Source organism: Sus scrofa, chromosome 3 (assembly GCF_054392235.1).
Source record: "Sus scrofa isolate SSC_HxYL_T2T_F1_AM1 chromosome 3, Sscrofa_HxYL_maternal_Yorkshire_Landrace_v2.0, whole genome shotgun sequence".
NCBI classification, from domain to species: Eukaryota; Metazoa; Chordata; class Mammalia; order Artiodactyla; family Suidae; genus Sus; species Sus scrofa.
The window spans coordinates 144,422,639-144,438,656 of NC_139385.1; the positions used below are offsets into that span (position 1 = coordinate 144,422,639).

At 55.7% G+C, this 16,018-nt stretch overlaps 1 protein-coding gene across 50 annotated transcripts in view; it reads left to right on the plus strand.

Annotated features, from left to right (window-relative positions):
* The window catches only part of MYT1L (myelin transcription factor 1 like), a 365,227-nt gene that overhangs the window by 258,273 nt on the left and 90,936 nt on the right, over nucleotides 1-16,018 (plus strand). For all 50 annotated transcript variants that reach the window (XM_085020083.1, XM_085020074.1, XM_085020067.1 and 47 more), the window contains one exon: nucleotides 5,365-5,687. In XM_085020083.1, the coding sequence (XP_084876209.1) occupies nucleotides 5,365-5,687 (323 nt within the window). The remainder of the gene's footprint in view (nucleotides 1-5,364; nucleotides 5,688-16,018) is intronic.

Below are 16,018 nucleotides of genomic sequence, written 5' to 3' on the forward strand. Positions count from 1 at the left end.
ATGTTTTTCGTTAGAAGTCTGAGATAGGTATTGCTGGTCCATCTTACAGATGGAGGAAGTTGAGGCTGGTAGGAATCGTTTCCGTTAAGTCGCTGTGTGATCCTGAGCAAGTTTCAGTTCCTAAAGAGTCGCTTTTGTGCTGACGTCGCTCGGAAGCTGTTCGCAGGCTCTGCTCGGGCCTGGCCGCCTGCTGTCCATTCGCTCAGCAGCGCGCGTGGCCGGCCTGCCCCCCCGGGATTGGCACCAGGAAGCACGTGTGCCGTGTTCTGGCCACCCCGCCCTAAGGCGGTGTTTCTGCCTCTTCAGCGGGGGCAAAACCAAGACGGGGAAACGGGCTTTCCAATACCGTTTGGTGTTACTCGGCCTTGAGATTTTCAGCAAGTAACGCAGAATCTCCGCTCTGGGAGTGGGGGTTTTGATAGACCCTGCCTCACAGGTCGTCACAGGGCTTCATGGCTCCCGGTCTCTAAAGGTTCCAGGGGACAGCAGGGACAGGGACGGAGTGAGTGTCTTCCCAGGGTGTTGGCGTTGGCCAAGCCCACAGTAGAGCTCGGACTCCAGCGTCGGGTTCAAACCCTGTGATTCCAAGGATTTGCCCTTCTCACGGCCGAGGCTATTCAGGCACCGCAGGAGAGAAGTCACCAGCAGCACCCCTGTGGGCCTCAGAATGACCGTGGCGCTTCTGCTCCACGGGCAGCTGCTCCACGAACAGCACCCTCAGCAGGTGGGGCGTCTCTGCCAAATGTGTTTTTCAGCTTCTGAGACTGCCTCTTGTTCTTATTACAATTGGAGAAGCGAGGAGTTCCCCGGCGGCCTAGCGGTTAAGGATCCGGCACTGTCACTGCTATGGCTTGGCTTTGATCCCTGACCCAGAATGACCCGGGAAGGCTGCAGGCGCGGCTGAAAGAAAGGAATTGGGGAAGCGAAAACGTCCACCGTGAGAAACACTGAAGATGACAGTGCAGCTGGCACTGAGCAGCTGCAACACGCACTGTCTCATGTACACGTGTTTGCTGCAGGGGCTCCACAGCACACAACCAGTTTTCCAGACAAGCCCGGTACAAAAGACTAAGGGTTGTTTAAATCAAGTTAACACCAGAAAGACTGTAAAAGCTCCAGCAACCAAAAGACGTGCCAAGGGACCCACCGGACCAGAGGAAGGCCGTGGCATCTCACCGCCTGGAGGCGCCTGGAGCTGAGGGCGCGGCCGTTGGTCACTTTAAGTCACTCGAGCACGGGTGAAACATGCACCGCGTGATCTTACAGGTCACCAGACCCGCGAACGCTCTCAAGGGTCCGCGGTGGGAAGACGCACAGTGCGCGTTCGGCAGCTCCCCAGCGATGGGGACCTGGGAGCAGCCCGTCACAGCCCACCGGCCTTTCCTGGCCTCCGGCGGGCGGCCCAGCTCGGGGTGGGCAGAGGCGGCAGCACAGCCGCCGGGCCCTGCTGGGAGCGGCTGGTGCGCTGGGTCAGGGGAGGCTTTCTCCCGGCAGGACCCGGTCCTCTGGGACGGCCACGTCTGGTTCTGCTGGCGTCGCCAGGGCACGCTCCCTGGCGGCCAGAAGACTGGGCCTTCTGGAAGTCCCACTTCGGGAATCTGAGGCACCCAGGCCCTCCTCCCTCTGGAGCCTGCTCCAGATGCCTCACTCGGCGCTATTTATTGAGCGCCTGTGTCCAGTGTGGCAGCCACTAGCCGCAGAGGCCATTGAAATGGGACTGGCGCCTCTGAGGAATTAAGGTTAAAATCTTCTTTAATTTTTTTTGGCCGTGCCTGCAGCCTATGGAAGTTCCTGGGTCAGGGATGGAACCCACGCCCCAGCAGGGACCTGAGCCAGTGCAGTGAGAACGCCAGATCCTTAACCTGCTGCACCACGAGGGAACTGCCTAAAATCTTCTTTAATTTTGTAAGTAGCTACATATGACTAGTGGCTCCTGTACTGGAGGTTGAAGCTCTAAAAATAGAGTGATCCACGAAACACAAGCCAGCTTCTCAATCTCGTGAAGAAGAAAGACAGTATGTCAACCCATAATTACGCTAGGATATGATAAGTGCTTCCACTTTTATTAAATGGGAAAAACTGTAGTTTGTCCATTCAGCAAATACTTACTGAGCGACCGTCACACACAAGGTTCCATCAGCCACCGTGGGCAGTGGAGCCTGGACCCTCCCAGGGGTGGGAGATGAGGCTGAAGGGCCCGCGCTGGCACCTGCCAAGTCCTCCACCTGGGGTTTCACCTTGGCACCTGATCCCCAGCTTTGCTCTGTCATTCCAGGGACATTCCAGAACTGTGGTTCTGGCATTTTCTAGGATTTCTGTTGACGTGAGCCCAGATGAGTCCGGGTGAGGCGGCAGCTGGGAGGCAGGCTGGCTTTTCCAGAGTCTGGACCAACCTCCCCTGCCAGGTAGAAGAGAGTGCACCTCAGGGGTGCAGATTCTGTCCTGCCGGCCACCCCGGCACAGACGCGATGGGCGCACCTCTGGTTTGAGGAGGAGCCGTACTCGGCAGCGCCCGTCCTGGAACTGCCTCCCAAGGCTCCACTTTGAAATATTCCCAACACTGGGTTTCATAGACCATGAGGCACCTGTCTTCCGGGCGCGACCTCCATCCAGGTGCTGTTTGACGCAAGTAGAGTGACGTCTGTCCTGTGGGCTTGAATCCGGTCGTCCTGGCTACAGTAGATACCAGGCACCTGCCGTTGGTGGGCGTGGGGCAGCTGGAGGAGGCACAGGACACATCCGTTTAATGTTGGAGGGCAGTGGTATTTGCAGTTTCCCGCAGTGGCCGCCCACAAAAGCCTGAGCATCAAACCGTGGGAACTGGCAGAAGACGCTGCAAGTTTGAGGCCAGCTAATTCCAAAAAGGCCGGGGGAAAAAGGAATCCAAATAGGTTACAGCAGTGTAGGCCAAGGAGTGAAACCAACCCAGACAGAGCGAGAAGGTAGCTCCGTTCTCCCGCCCTGACCTTGCAGCCCGACCGTGGAAGGGCCGAGTGACACGCGAGCCGTCTCGAGCCCTGGGGCAGCCGAGCGTAAGGAAGGGCCAAGAACCCCGCCCAGGGCAGGGTCTGCACCTTCTGCAGAGGCTCCCACCGCCGGCGGGGCCGGGGCCTTCTGAGTAACGGTCCTGAGACGCACGGAGCCACCTGGTTTCGCATCACTTCCAGCATCTGATGGTGGAAGCAGCCTGGGTGCCTGGGGCACATGTGGCTTTGACACAGAGCAGACCACCCAGCACAGTGTGGATGGACCGAGAGAAGAGGGGGGATGGGCAGGCACCGATACTCCTCTCGGCCTGCAAGGTCACGGCAGAGTCGGGAAGAATGGGAGGAGCAAGCCTCACACCTGCTGGTTGATTCGTATAAATGCAGAGTGAGCACTTGGCACCCAGACCCAGGACCCTGTCTCTGGAAGGCTGGCTGGTAGGAGCTGGACTTGACGAGCTGCCAGGGGTGGCGGTGAGGGGAGGTGCCATTCGGCAACACCGTGGATTGTTTGTCCGAGATGACGGACTCAGAGTCCCCCAAATCCTTGTAGACGTTCGCGTGAAAGAAATCTCAGATATCCATTTATCTCCTATAAGAAATTCTCTGTAGGCCAATATTTGTTTTCTTTGTTATTTTCTGACCGTAATAACTATTACTCTTGTTTTGATTGGTGCATCTTTAAGAGACGAGAACATTCGAGAGGTGGGAGACCCACTGCCGCCTGTTTCACAGGGAGGAGGCCCTCCTGCCTTGGGCCCCGTCCCCATTCTCTTGGGCCCACTGATGGGTCCTTCCCACACCCTTGCCGTCCCCTTCCCAACATGCAGGTTTGGTTGCATCACGGATGGCCTGAAAGAGCTCAGATAACTCCCAGGTCCCTGCGTAAAGCTCCAGAGTCCCACAGTCAGCCCGCAAGGCTGTTCAGAGCCGGCAGGGCTCTCCGCGTTTCCTCCAGGGCCCTGCGCGTCTCTTTCCAGCCCACCTCCTGCACAGCCTTTCCTGGGGAGCCCACGCTCCCTTGACTGCCAGCCAAGCCCCTCTTTTATGACATAGTAACCAATGCCTGTTCATTCAGTATCTATTTTTGGAGTATGACTCCCCTGGTTACTTGATGAGCACCCATGACTCCCCAGGTACCTGATGGGCATCCCTGAGTCCCCAGGTACTTGATGAGAGCCCATGACTCATCAGGTGCTTGATGAGCACCCGTGACTTCCAGGTATTTGATGAGCATCCATGACTCCCTGGTTACTTGGTGAGATCCCATGACTCCACACCTACCTGATGAGAGCTCATGACTCCTTGGGTACTTGATGCCCCGTGGAAAATGGTGACCAGAGGTTCTGAAGCAGAATTACAGGCATGTCTGAGTCTCCATTGGACCATAGTGACTGGCAGTGTGGGTGTGTGCCTTTCACCTCTGAATCTCCTGCTCAGCAGAGTCCAGCACAGAGCAGGCTCCCCCGAAATAGGCGCTGGATGGGGGCTCACCCTTCCCAGGTGAGCCAGTGATAGTCTGCGGGCGTCCCTTCCAGAGTGTTCCACTAGTGGTGGAGTTCGTAGTCTTGTTTTAGACGAATGGAGGAGCTGCCCGCAGCGTTTTCCCATGTGGCGTGTTCCCCATTCCTTGCAGTGTGTGCATAGGATTTCCAGGAAGAAAGGAATTCTAATTCGCAGCAAAGCTTTGGAAACCTGCCCTTTCTCACGGGAAGGTTATGAGCTCCTGCTGTAAAGGTCTCACTCAATTTGAGGCCAATTTCAGCATGATTCGTGCTGGCTGCCAAACGCACCAGGCAGATTCCGTGTTGCTGGGGCAGGACTGGCGCGTTCGGGAGAGGTTGAGTTGGACACTTGCTGCCATCAGCAGGCGTTTGTGGTCCGTGCTCTCCCAGTGGGTCGTCTGCCCACAGATGTGATTTTAGCTCAAGACTGTACAAATCCAAATCGACCCGCAGCTTTTCACAACATGTGTATCTTTGTGGTTCCACAGGCGTGTGTGCGTTACTATAGTATGTGCATGAACCAGCCCTCGTTTTAAACGTGCGTGACACCCAGCAGGCATCTGGGAGGATGGGGGGGAGCTTGTTGACGGCTCGATGTTGAGCTTTGTAAGCCGTCCTCCGGGACGTGGTTAGTGGCCCCGTGAGATCACGCGGGTGGTAGTGACAAGGGACCGGGAGAAGAGACAGAGTCTTAGCCGCAGCTAGACAGACAGCAGCTGCGCTCCTGTGTAACGTGCTCCGAGGACAGGTGCCGGCACACACGTGGGCGCGCACGTGCGCTCGCATTGTGTGCTGAGCCTCAGCCTCTTCTTCCGGGGCCCCTGCTGCTCTGACCCTCACAGGCTGTAATGCAGACCTTCTCTCTCTTCCGACAGCGTATACGGCTGCCCCTTGGCCAAGAAAAGGAAAACGCAGGACAAACAGCCCCAGGAACCTGCTCCCAAGCGAAAACCGTTCGCCGTGAAAGCGGACAGCTCGTCGGCGGAGGACTGCTATGACAGCGACGGCTCGGAGGACGGGGACGAGAAGGAGGAGGACGAGGAGGACGAGGACTCGGAAGACGAGGAGGACGAGGAGGCCGAGCGGGAGGAGGAGGAGGAGGAGGTGGAGGACGAGGACGAGGACGAGGACGGCGAGGAGGTGGAGGACGAGGACGAGGACGAGGACGACGAGGACGAGGACGAGGACGAGGAGAACGGTAACCCTGACGGATTCGAGGGGACCGGGGGCGGGGCCAGGCCCGGGCCCAGGAGCCTGGCCGGTCTTGGTGCTCACGACAGCGGCGAGTGACGGGCGAGGGCGGCCCGGGCCCCGCTGGGGAGCGCAGCCGTCTCTGGGTCTCACGTTCCTCTTAGAGTCCCCTCAGTCACCCCCTGGCCCTTAGAGGGGGTCTCGCTCGAGTGTAAGGCAGACCGGGCACCCCAAAGACTCGCCGAAACATGCCTGGTGCGCACGTTTGTTCGGCTTAGACCTTTTCTCAGAGGTGAGGCTAGCAAGCCTGGCCTTAGGTTTGCATTTCCTCAGGTGCCACGAGATCCTGGCACTGACCACACGGGTGGCCATGCACTGGGACGGTGTGGCCACGTGCCGCCCCAGGAGTCAGAAGCGCGGCTGACCCCGGCACGTGAGCTGCCGTGGTAGGTTCTGTGGCCCCGCTGCAGCGACCGCCAGGGATCGGAAGGGGAGGGCCCGCTGCCGGGACCCGACCGCGGTCTCCCTCCAGGACCGAGGGCCACGTGTCTGAGCCGTGCTGTTGCGGGTGAGGCAGGCGACGGAGACGCGCCGGGTGGCGGCTGGTTGGAGGCAACGCGTTGAAGATGATTCTGCTTCTCTCTCCAGCTTCCTCTGAGCATCAGACTCAAAAACGGGGCGTAAAAGCCAATCCTTTCAGGAAGTCGTTTCTTCTCTAGAAAGAAGTGGGGTTTCTGAGGCGTTGAGTTGTTGTCCTGGCTCAGAGTTTGCCCAGGGAGGTGCAAACCGGGTGTGACCAGAAAGGGACGATTTGTCCTTACTCTTCTCACTGGAGCGCACAGCTCCTCCTCTCCGGTCTGAATTCCGAGAAAGGCTGATTGCGCAGCACACCGAACAGGGCTTTCCGCCGCGGGCGGAGCCTGCTCTTAGGTCTGGTGCGAGTTGGTTCCTGCTCACCGGGCGGACACGGGGCAGTGTCTGTCCATGAACGCGTGCTGCGTGGTCCGGGAGGCCCGACGCTCGTCTGGGGCTTAGAGTGGGGTACGGTCGCTCGGAGAACACCTGGCTGCTTACACTGACGCAGGTGAGGCAAATGCGTCTACGCACACGCTTACACGCACTTGCACACCTGTGGGTGAGAAGACATGTGTCTTACACACGTTTACGCACGTGATGATACAAGTGTGTCTGTACACGTTTACACACCTGCACGCACACACGTGATAATACAAATGCGTCTGTACACACGTTTACATGTACATGCACACATGTGATAATACAAATGTTCACACACACACACACAGTAATACAAAATGTGTCTCTACACACACACACTCACGTGATAATGCCATTGTGTCTGTACACACGTTCACACACATGCACGCACATATGTGATAATACATTCACACACACGCACACGCACGTGATAATACAAATGTATCTATACACACGTTTGCACACGCAAGTGCACACACACATGCACATAAGCTTCATGATTAAAATGTGGTCTCCCCAGAATCTCTTTCTTGCCGTGGTGTCATAGCTCCTGGTGAGCCAACAGAGGCAGCACGTGTTCTACCAAGCAAACTGTGGGAGTGATGTCCCCGTGTCACTGGTGAGAGGACAGGACTTCCATGCTGAGAATTAACAGTTCTGGGTAGTGAAATAGGTGGAAGGTTGGAGAGCAGAGCCTTTCGGCACATTATTTCTGGACACTGTGTTAAGTGCGTGTAGTTCTGGGTGAAATCATTTGCTGTTGAGGCTGATTAATGATCTGTAACTTACCCATGGCTTGTTATGAAGATGGCACTAAATATCGTGCTTTTATTTTCTCGTTCTATGTTTGGGAAGCAGTGGCCATTAATATTTGAAGTTGTGGGTGTTTGTGTGCGTGATGGATTACGGTGGGAGAGATTTGCAAATATGCATCATTTCACCAAGCGCCTCAGCCAAATTTTAGGTCCTGCTCTCCTTTTGCTGGGCTTAAACTTTCAATTTTAGTTTACTTTGGGTCATATTTTAAATAATTTTAAAAGTACAAGGTGACATATTTTGGAAAAGTGGTAAGAGCTTTATCGAAGCAGCTTTAGAATGTGACTTACTGGGTTTGTTTACTCTGAACACTTGAACAGAATTGATTTAAAAAGTGAGAGAGCAAATCAAAGCTAAAGAGATTTTTCTAGAAGAATCCAAGTAAATGGGCGTAATCAATGGATGCATGATAGGACCAGGAAACAATTGCGTAATTATAACATCCGCCTCGGAATGTCTAATTACATGACCTGCTCAGCTCAGCATGGTGACCAGCATTCTGTGTTCAGCAAATGTTGAGCCCAAATCAGAGGCACACAAGGAGGCTGATTCCGGAAAGAAAATGCCCTGTGGGAAGAGAAACGACCACAGGCTGGTTCCTGGTTTCAGAATTCATATCCAGCTCTGGATTCCCCTGCTAAACACCTTCTGGAATCACCTGTCATGTGACCTCTAAAGGAATCAGCTGGACCTAGTGAAGAGAGGTTCAGCCATGGTGAGCATGGATGGATCACTAGGCTACCCCTTCTGTTAATAGGACAAATAGGTCCATTTCACCAAATATTTTCGGCAGTAAAGTGTAATAATTTACTCTCGCTTAGATCATCTCTCTTGCAAATCCTAAGTCCCCAGGAGTCATTTAGATCAAAGATGGCCCGTGTGATGGACCCTCCAGTGTGGTTCTGCTCACTCTAAGGTCAGTGCAGGCAGGTGCCAAAGGCCTGCTCGATTTCCAGATCGAACAGAACCATCCCTCCTAAGAAGTCGCCTCCGACACCCGACTTCCAGAGTCAGTTCCACCAGGCTTTTCTGTTATACAAAGTCTCCACTGGAGGAGCCCCGTGAGCAGGTGTTCCCAGCCCCCAGTTATCCGGTATCAGTGAAGGTGTGCCAGGTGGGTTATACAGCAGGTCTTTCATAACCCCGGGGTCAGGACCCTTCGGGAAGGTCTAGATCCAAGGATACGTCGCTTTGCTGAGGAAGCTTTCACTTCCGATCATCGAACTCCCGGCCGTGTGGTTTAGAGCAGTCGGGCTTTGGAAGGCAGTGTCTGTCCACCTCCTGATTCCGTGTCCTCCACAGCTGCCTTTTATTTTCACTCAGGACTAAGGTTAGTGCCAGGTCACCGTCAGCTGGTGTGAGCGTCCACTCCCAGAGCCACGTCAAGCATGAGAACCGCAGTGAAGGCCAGGACGTTCCGCACGGAGTGTGTTTGTGGCCATATCTGCAAACCAGGGAGGGACTTCCTGTGTCTGGTGAATGGGTTCGCGTCCTGAGGTCGGTCTCGCCGCCCCCGGTGGACCCTCTTGGTGACCACCGGTCCACGAGGCCGTCAGCGGATTCTCTCCCGCGGGACTGTGCCTCTTTCTTAGCAAATCTAAGCGCAGACAGTGTCCGAATATAGTACCTTTTACCTTGTGAGTTGAGAATTATAGATTAGATGGTTATTGAATGCCTGGTGAATTCCAGTTCATTCTCATACTACAGCCCACTCAAAAGAGGTACACACACATATCCACGGGTATGAGAGGTGTGTGTGTACCCCTTCCGAGTATATAGTGTATCTTCCCACCCACAGGAAAGAAAATTCCCTGTTAAGAATGCAGCAATTTGCTGTCCGGATGAGCGCAGACACCGCCGTAACACCTAACTATTTCTTAGTATATCCCCTTTCTGAAATAGACTTGCACCTATGTAATGTCCTTTCTTTGCTACTCTTTGTTGAATCTTGGGGCTTTCTTGACAATTCAGCTTTGAAGACAGTTCACTTACCGTTGGGTTAAAATAGGTAAAATGCAAACCTTTTCCTTCTCTGAAGGTTTTCTGGCTTCACATTGTTCTACGTGTGAATTAGCCGGAGATGTTCGGTGCATCCTAGAAGCTGACACCTGAGGAGGAGCTGGTGGTTTGAGGGAGAGTGTCACCAGTCGCAGGAGAACAGACAGGGGACGAGGACCGCTCTGCCGGGCGGGCCCGCCGAGCAGAGGCAGTGGCAGGCGTGGGGTGGCGTCCAGCCTGCCCCGGTCGGCGCAGGGCAGCACCCCGCTCCTCCCAGCCGCCGACCCACTCCTGGCGCGTGTGGTCAGCGCTGTCACATTCCTTCCTGGGCTGTTTGCATCCCCTTCACCAGCCAGCAGGCCCCACACAGTGCGCTTTCTCTGCAGAAAGCCGCCTCGCCTTGCAAGGAGCCCAAGACGAAGCCCACCTGTGCGGACTCTCCTTGGAGAAACAGCCCCCTTTTAACGGCCAAGTTTCCAGGGTGCTTTTTCTTTCACACAAGGTGATGCCCCAGGGACTGCGTTACTAAAGCACCCTGAGAATTGGCGGTCGGTGGGCTTGAATTTCCCTAAGACAAGACAGAATGAGGGAGGGTCTGCACCGTGGCCTCATGCCCCCCAACCCCTCTCGATGCGCTGCTTGCGCTGATGAGCCAATTATGCTCTCGCGACGTTCTCAGGAAGCGTCCCTGATGAGTCGCCACGTGGACAGACTGCGAAAATCAGACGTAGCCGCTCGCCTGGTCCTGCAGTCAGCAGAAAAAGCACCGAGCTGTGAGGCCAGCACAGAAGCAAAGATGTGTTCCCTGCACGAGGTCGCAGCTGTGCCCAGTGGGAAGAAAGTAGGATGCTTCCGATCAGCTTCGAACCCCTCTCTCCCGACAGCCGTGGAAGCGCTGTCTCAGGAAGTTTCGTTTCCCAGCACATTGCAGTGTGTGGCTCTGTCACCCCCGAATGAGTTTCTAGGTATCAGTCTGCGATCAAAATTAAACTTCCTTCTTACAAGCTAATTTTGCATAATTATAAAATACAATTGTATCTTGTATTGGATGAACTTTCAGACTCTTCAATACAAAGCCCAAAACTTGCTCACAAGGTAAAGCCGTCTACATTCGAGATGCAAACAACATGCATGAAGCAGGGAAATTCTTGTTTACGTGGTAACGAGAAATAACAGGCATAAGAGACATAACACATTTTTATTCAGTTTGCCGGCAAGGTCCACGTGAAGGGACTGCCAGCTCGTCTCTTTGTCTTAATTTAATTTCTGTGCCGAGTACTGGGCTGGCGGGGTGTGGCCTGGAGACGGGAAGGCGTGTCTTCCTGTTGGAGTGGCCGCGTGTCTTACCCTCACTAGCCTGAGTCTGCCGTCCAGACATGAGCATAATAACACATGCCCTTCCTTCACTGCTGTGTCGCTTCGAGCAGGTGCAGGTGTAGGGCAGGGAGCTGCTGGAGCAGGGGAGCAGCACAGGCCACGGCGGGCGGCTGTCGCTTGGGCGGCTTTGCCAGCTCCCCTCTCCCAGCCCGCACGCGGGCTCTCCTGTGAGTCTGAGCCCAAGGCCCAGGCAGAGCCTGGCAGAGACATCAGGTGCTTTAAGGCTGTGTCGATTTAAAAGACAGATGCCTTCGAAACATGGCATGTGTTTTCTGTGTCCAGGGAAGTGCCCTGGGTTCCACGGGGACATGGAGACTGTGCAGACACTCCTTTTTGCCCCAAAGAAGCATGAACGATAGCGTGAGAGAGGGTTGTGTACCTGCAAACACACTTGCTGTGCTCCTTTGCAGAGCACGGCACTAGAAGCCGCAAGCTGAGACAGAGGCGTTAAAGGGTTGTGTTAAAAACAAGAGCAAAAGTTGGCAGAGCTTGAAGATGGTTGAACTCGGGTTACCAAGGGGCAGTTGCAGTGTTTTCGAATGGTCTTTTCTGTCCGATGGGGACGGAACTTGGTCAGGAGAGCAGGGGCCAGGGCTGCCCGCTTCCTTCCGATCAAACATACTCGTTGAAACCGCCCATCAGACCGTCCTGTTGACCGGTCGGGTGGAGGTTTTCACAGACTCTATCCGCATCTGATGGGCAGCATCGGCAGTAACAAAGGCGGCCTCGTTCTGCGGGTCAGGAGTCCCGGGTCCTCCAGTTAATTTGAAAAGGTCTCTGAGCTCTGTGTGTGTGTGCGTGTGTGCCATGTGCTCTGCGTGCATTGTGTTCTGTGGGTGCATGTATGTACTTGATGTGTGCGTGTGACTGTGATGTGTGTGCCAGTGCATGCGTGTGCATGGCGAGTGTGCATGCCTGTGCGGCGTGCTTGTGTCTGTGTGTGTGTGGAGAGAGGGATGCAGTGGGTTCGTGAGTTTCAGTCCATCTCGGTCTGAAAACTGTGGATCTCAGATGGCTCTTGTCTGGGTGGGTCAGCGGTGGGAGTGACTGTTCTATTTTTTAAGTCCCAAACTTAGATAAACCACATACCTAAAATTTCTGCAAGTAGAAGGGGCCTCAAAACTTAATGACTAAATGCAACTTTTTTCATTCACATTCTGTTCATTAAGATCCCTAATATAAAAACTTTAAGCAAGAGCTCTGAGATCTACATTAAAAGTTCGTATGCAGCTCGGATCCTTGGGGAAACTTACTTTTTCCTTCAATTTACCGCCTTTAGCTTAAAGGAGATTTTTAGGCATATGCTTCGGCTTATGACATGGACAACGTCCAGAACCAATAAGCCAGTAACCCTTTCAGACGTGGCGGCGTGAGGCCAGTGTGGGCTTGCCGGCCGGATTCCGCTGCCCCCTCCTCTCACGCCCCAGGCTTGGGAGGCCGCACTGTACACACGTGCGGTCTGGCTTCAGGCAAAATAGGACGCCTGACCGTGACCTCCACCCGTGCCGACGGGGCAGGGGACGGGAGAGTCAGATGCAGCCTGGAGGCCCCGGGCAGATGCGGCGGCCCTCCCCGGCCACAGCCCAGAGCAGCGGGCTCTTCCCCGGAGACAGGGCACCAAAGGCGCAGGGACCATCCGCCCCCTGTGGGCTGAGCGTCCTTCCTGCCCTGCAGATGCGTCAGGCGGACAAGCCCCGCCTCCCTCTCGGGACCAGTGTCACCCTCCAAACCAGGCCCAGGGCCCACAAAACTGCCGCAGCACCCAGGACTCATGGAGCCGTTACCCGCTCGGCCAGTGACCTGGTGGAAGGTGGCTTCTATATACAAAATCCGCTGTTTAACTCTGCATCTAAATTTTATATGTGTGTATGTGTGTGGGGGGGTGTGTACAGTATATGTTATGAGAGTTAAAATCAGAGTTTCGCTCCGCTCATTGTCCCGTGCTGACCCTGTGCTGGCCAACACGAGAGCCCCTAGCCAAACGTGTTTACTTAAGTGTAAGTTCATAGAATTGAAATCTAACTCACATCAACGAGAGCTGTGGGATGCTGAAAATCCATGTCCTCAGGCACCTGCGGCGTCCTCCTCCTGGGCTGGGACCCTCGCCCCTCGACTGTCTCCCCCGGAGCCTTGCTGGGCTTTCTACCAAAATGACGGGCTGGTCCGGCCTCCTGTCCCCGCACAGCACCGGTCACACCCGCCATCGCAGGTTTCGCCTATTTTCTGTTCCTTTCTTCCCCGCCAACGGCACGGGGACGCCAGGGCTGCCCGCCGGGGGCCCTCCTTGGGCATCGCTCCGCCCTGGCAGGGCTCCGTCAATAGATGTCAGGTGCACCAACAAGCAGGGCTCCTGGTCCCCCCAGGCCCGTCAGAACGAGCCGAGCAAAGCTGTGCCAATGAGAAGCCCTGTCACCTGGTAGGAGGTGTCATGCCTTGTCCTCCCCAAGGAGTGGGCATTCTGAAGTCTGAAGTCTGAGGAGGATGCGTCTGGAAAAGCCAGTGTTTACCCGAGTAAACGGAAGGTGGCAGAGCCCGGTCCCCTGTGCGGGTAGGTCCTCAGGTTACAGCTGAAGCAGCTGCCTGGCCCGGGGCCCCTGCACCTCGAGGGCGGCTCTGCCTCAGACGGTGGGCAGTGCAGAGCCTGTCCTATGCGGCTCCCCTCCAGCCGAGAAGGCTTCCAGGCAAGGAGGGCCGCGGTGGGGACAGTGGAGGCTTGGGGCCGTGGAGGGCCTGTGAGCATCTCAGCAGGGACACTGCGGGTGGGCGCCTCCCTGAGCCCGTGGACCATGGGGAGCCTATTGCACGCTCACGGCGTGGACCGAAGCGCGGGTCCTGCTGCGCCCAAACGTCTGGTTTACAGAGACGGAGGCAGAGGCAGCTGCACACACGGGCCCAGAAAACCCGGCCGGTGAATTGGCCCCTTGGGGGTTAGCAGGCGAGTGTGGCCAATGGGAACGAGACTGAAGCCCAGAAATAGCCGCAGAGGAAACACACAGCTCGGAAAGCAAAGCTGGAAGAGCATTGAGGTGACTGCATGTGACTCGCCAAAGTCATCTGCCCGGTGAGGAGGCCCCATGAGAAAGAAGCACCTGCTGCCTGGAGTCGGACCCCCAGGCGGCGGCGGCGGCGGGCGGCTCGGCCATGAAGGACATTCCCTGCCCGACGCCGGCTGTCGTCCCAAATCTGAGCCGCGGGGTCGTCATGGGGTAGTGACCCCCAGGGGGACTTGAAGGAGCCCCCCCCCCACAGCAGGACCCCCAGCACTGCAGGCGGAGGGCTCCCACCTCTGCAGGCCCACGGGCTCCTGCCGTCCCGAACTGACCCCGAAACTCCGGGCACAGTCAGCAGGGCAGACGTGGGCGGATCGACCACCCGTTCTCAACAGCTCTGCAGGAGGCAGGAGGTACGCTATTCGTCCTTGGGGACAAAACTGTGGCCGTGGGCGCAGTTCTCAGGATCGCGTGTGGGCCGGTGCCTCGTCCACATGCCGCGTGTGCCGCAAGCAGCCCCACCAGGAGCCTCTGCGCGCGGCCGGCTGTGGCGGGAAACGCCCTGCAGTCCACGGGAGGAAGAAGGAAATGGTGCAGGTAGAATCAGACTGCCCGCGTCACGGAGCAAACGCCAGGTGGTGAATCCTCGAAGGAGGAGGAGGAGGCCCCGTGAGCCCCGGGCCGGCGGCCCCCCCCGCCCCCCCAGGAAGCCCAAGCTCTCGGAGTCCAGGCCAAAGGACCGGGGACGTCCAGCAGTGGGCCCACCCTTAGGAGACGCATATTCAGGAGAGATCTTGGTGTCCCCACGAAGCCCTGGGCTCCTGGAGCTCCGCGAGCCAGGGACCCGCGGGCCCTCTGCCCTGCTCGCCCCCCGCCCCTCCCTTCTCTCCAGCCGAGGAAGAGTGAGGACCAGGAGGCCTTCCTACCTGAAGCAGAGAAAAGCCCCCTCAACTTGGATGTTTCATTTCTTGGAGAATTTATCCTTGGGATTTTATGCATCTATACACACACAGTGACGGGTGTGTTACTGCAGTAACCATTCCCCAGTGTATATCCATATCACAAGAGGATGGGTTAAGAAGATGTGGTACATATACACAATGAACTACTACTCAGCCATGAAAAAGAATGACTTCATGCCTTTTGCAGCAACATGGATGCAACCAGCAAGTCTCATGCTAAGAGAAGTAAGTCAGAAAGAGAAAGACAAACACCATATGATATCACTTATATGTGGAATCTAAAATACGGCACAAATGAATCTGTCTACAGGACAGAAACAGACCCACGACATAGAGAACAGACTTGTGGTTGCCAAGGGGGAGGAGGAGGGAATGGGATGGACAGGGAGTCCGGGGTTAGTAGATGCAAACAAACTGTGACACTGAGAATGGATGGGCAGTGAGGTCCTGCTGTGCAGCACAGGGAACTCTGTCCTGTCTCCCGGGACAGACCCTGAGGGACAGTTACATGAGGAGAAGAATGTGTGACCGGGTCGCTTTGCTGGACAGCAGAGATCGGCACCACGCTGGAGATCGACTACACTTCAATGTGTAAAAACTCACATTGTGCACATTAAATATATGTAATTTAAAAAATAAAAATGAATAAAATCTCCACTGAAAGAATCTAAGCTAAACAACCTCAGCCAAAACTATCCCTTCTTCTACCTGGTTGCTGCTCACCTAGAGCTGCAGTTTCCTGGGAACCTTCTCTTGGCAAAATCCCGCCTCCTCCTCACCTTCCCTGGAGCAGGGTCTCGTCGTCGTCGGGGGCTGTGTGGCCAAGGCCGTGTCTCACTGTCCAGGCTTGGCTGCAGCGTGAGCGTTTCCTCCTGGCTGGCGCGGACCCAGCCGTGGCACCTCACCCTCGAGTCAGGCGCCTTCCTTGCTTGTCACCTTGGTTCTCCTGTTGGACCGCCTGCCGTGGAGACAGACACTCAGGTTTCCGTCCAGTTAGCTAGGACTTTGTCTTCCCAGACCGTGCTTAGTGCCCTAAATAAATAGGGGGCAGAGGAAAGCCCCCTCAACTTGGATCATTTCATTTCTTGGATAATTTATCTTTGGGGTGACGCCGCATCATAATCCCCAGAATAGTCACCAGCTTTGGAAAGAGGAGGAGCTCCAGGTGAGGGGGTTAAGGGCCCAGGACAACGCAGGCT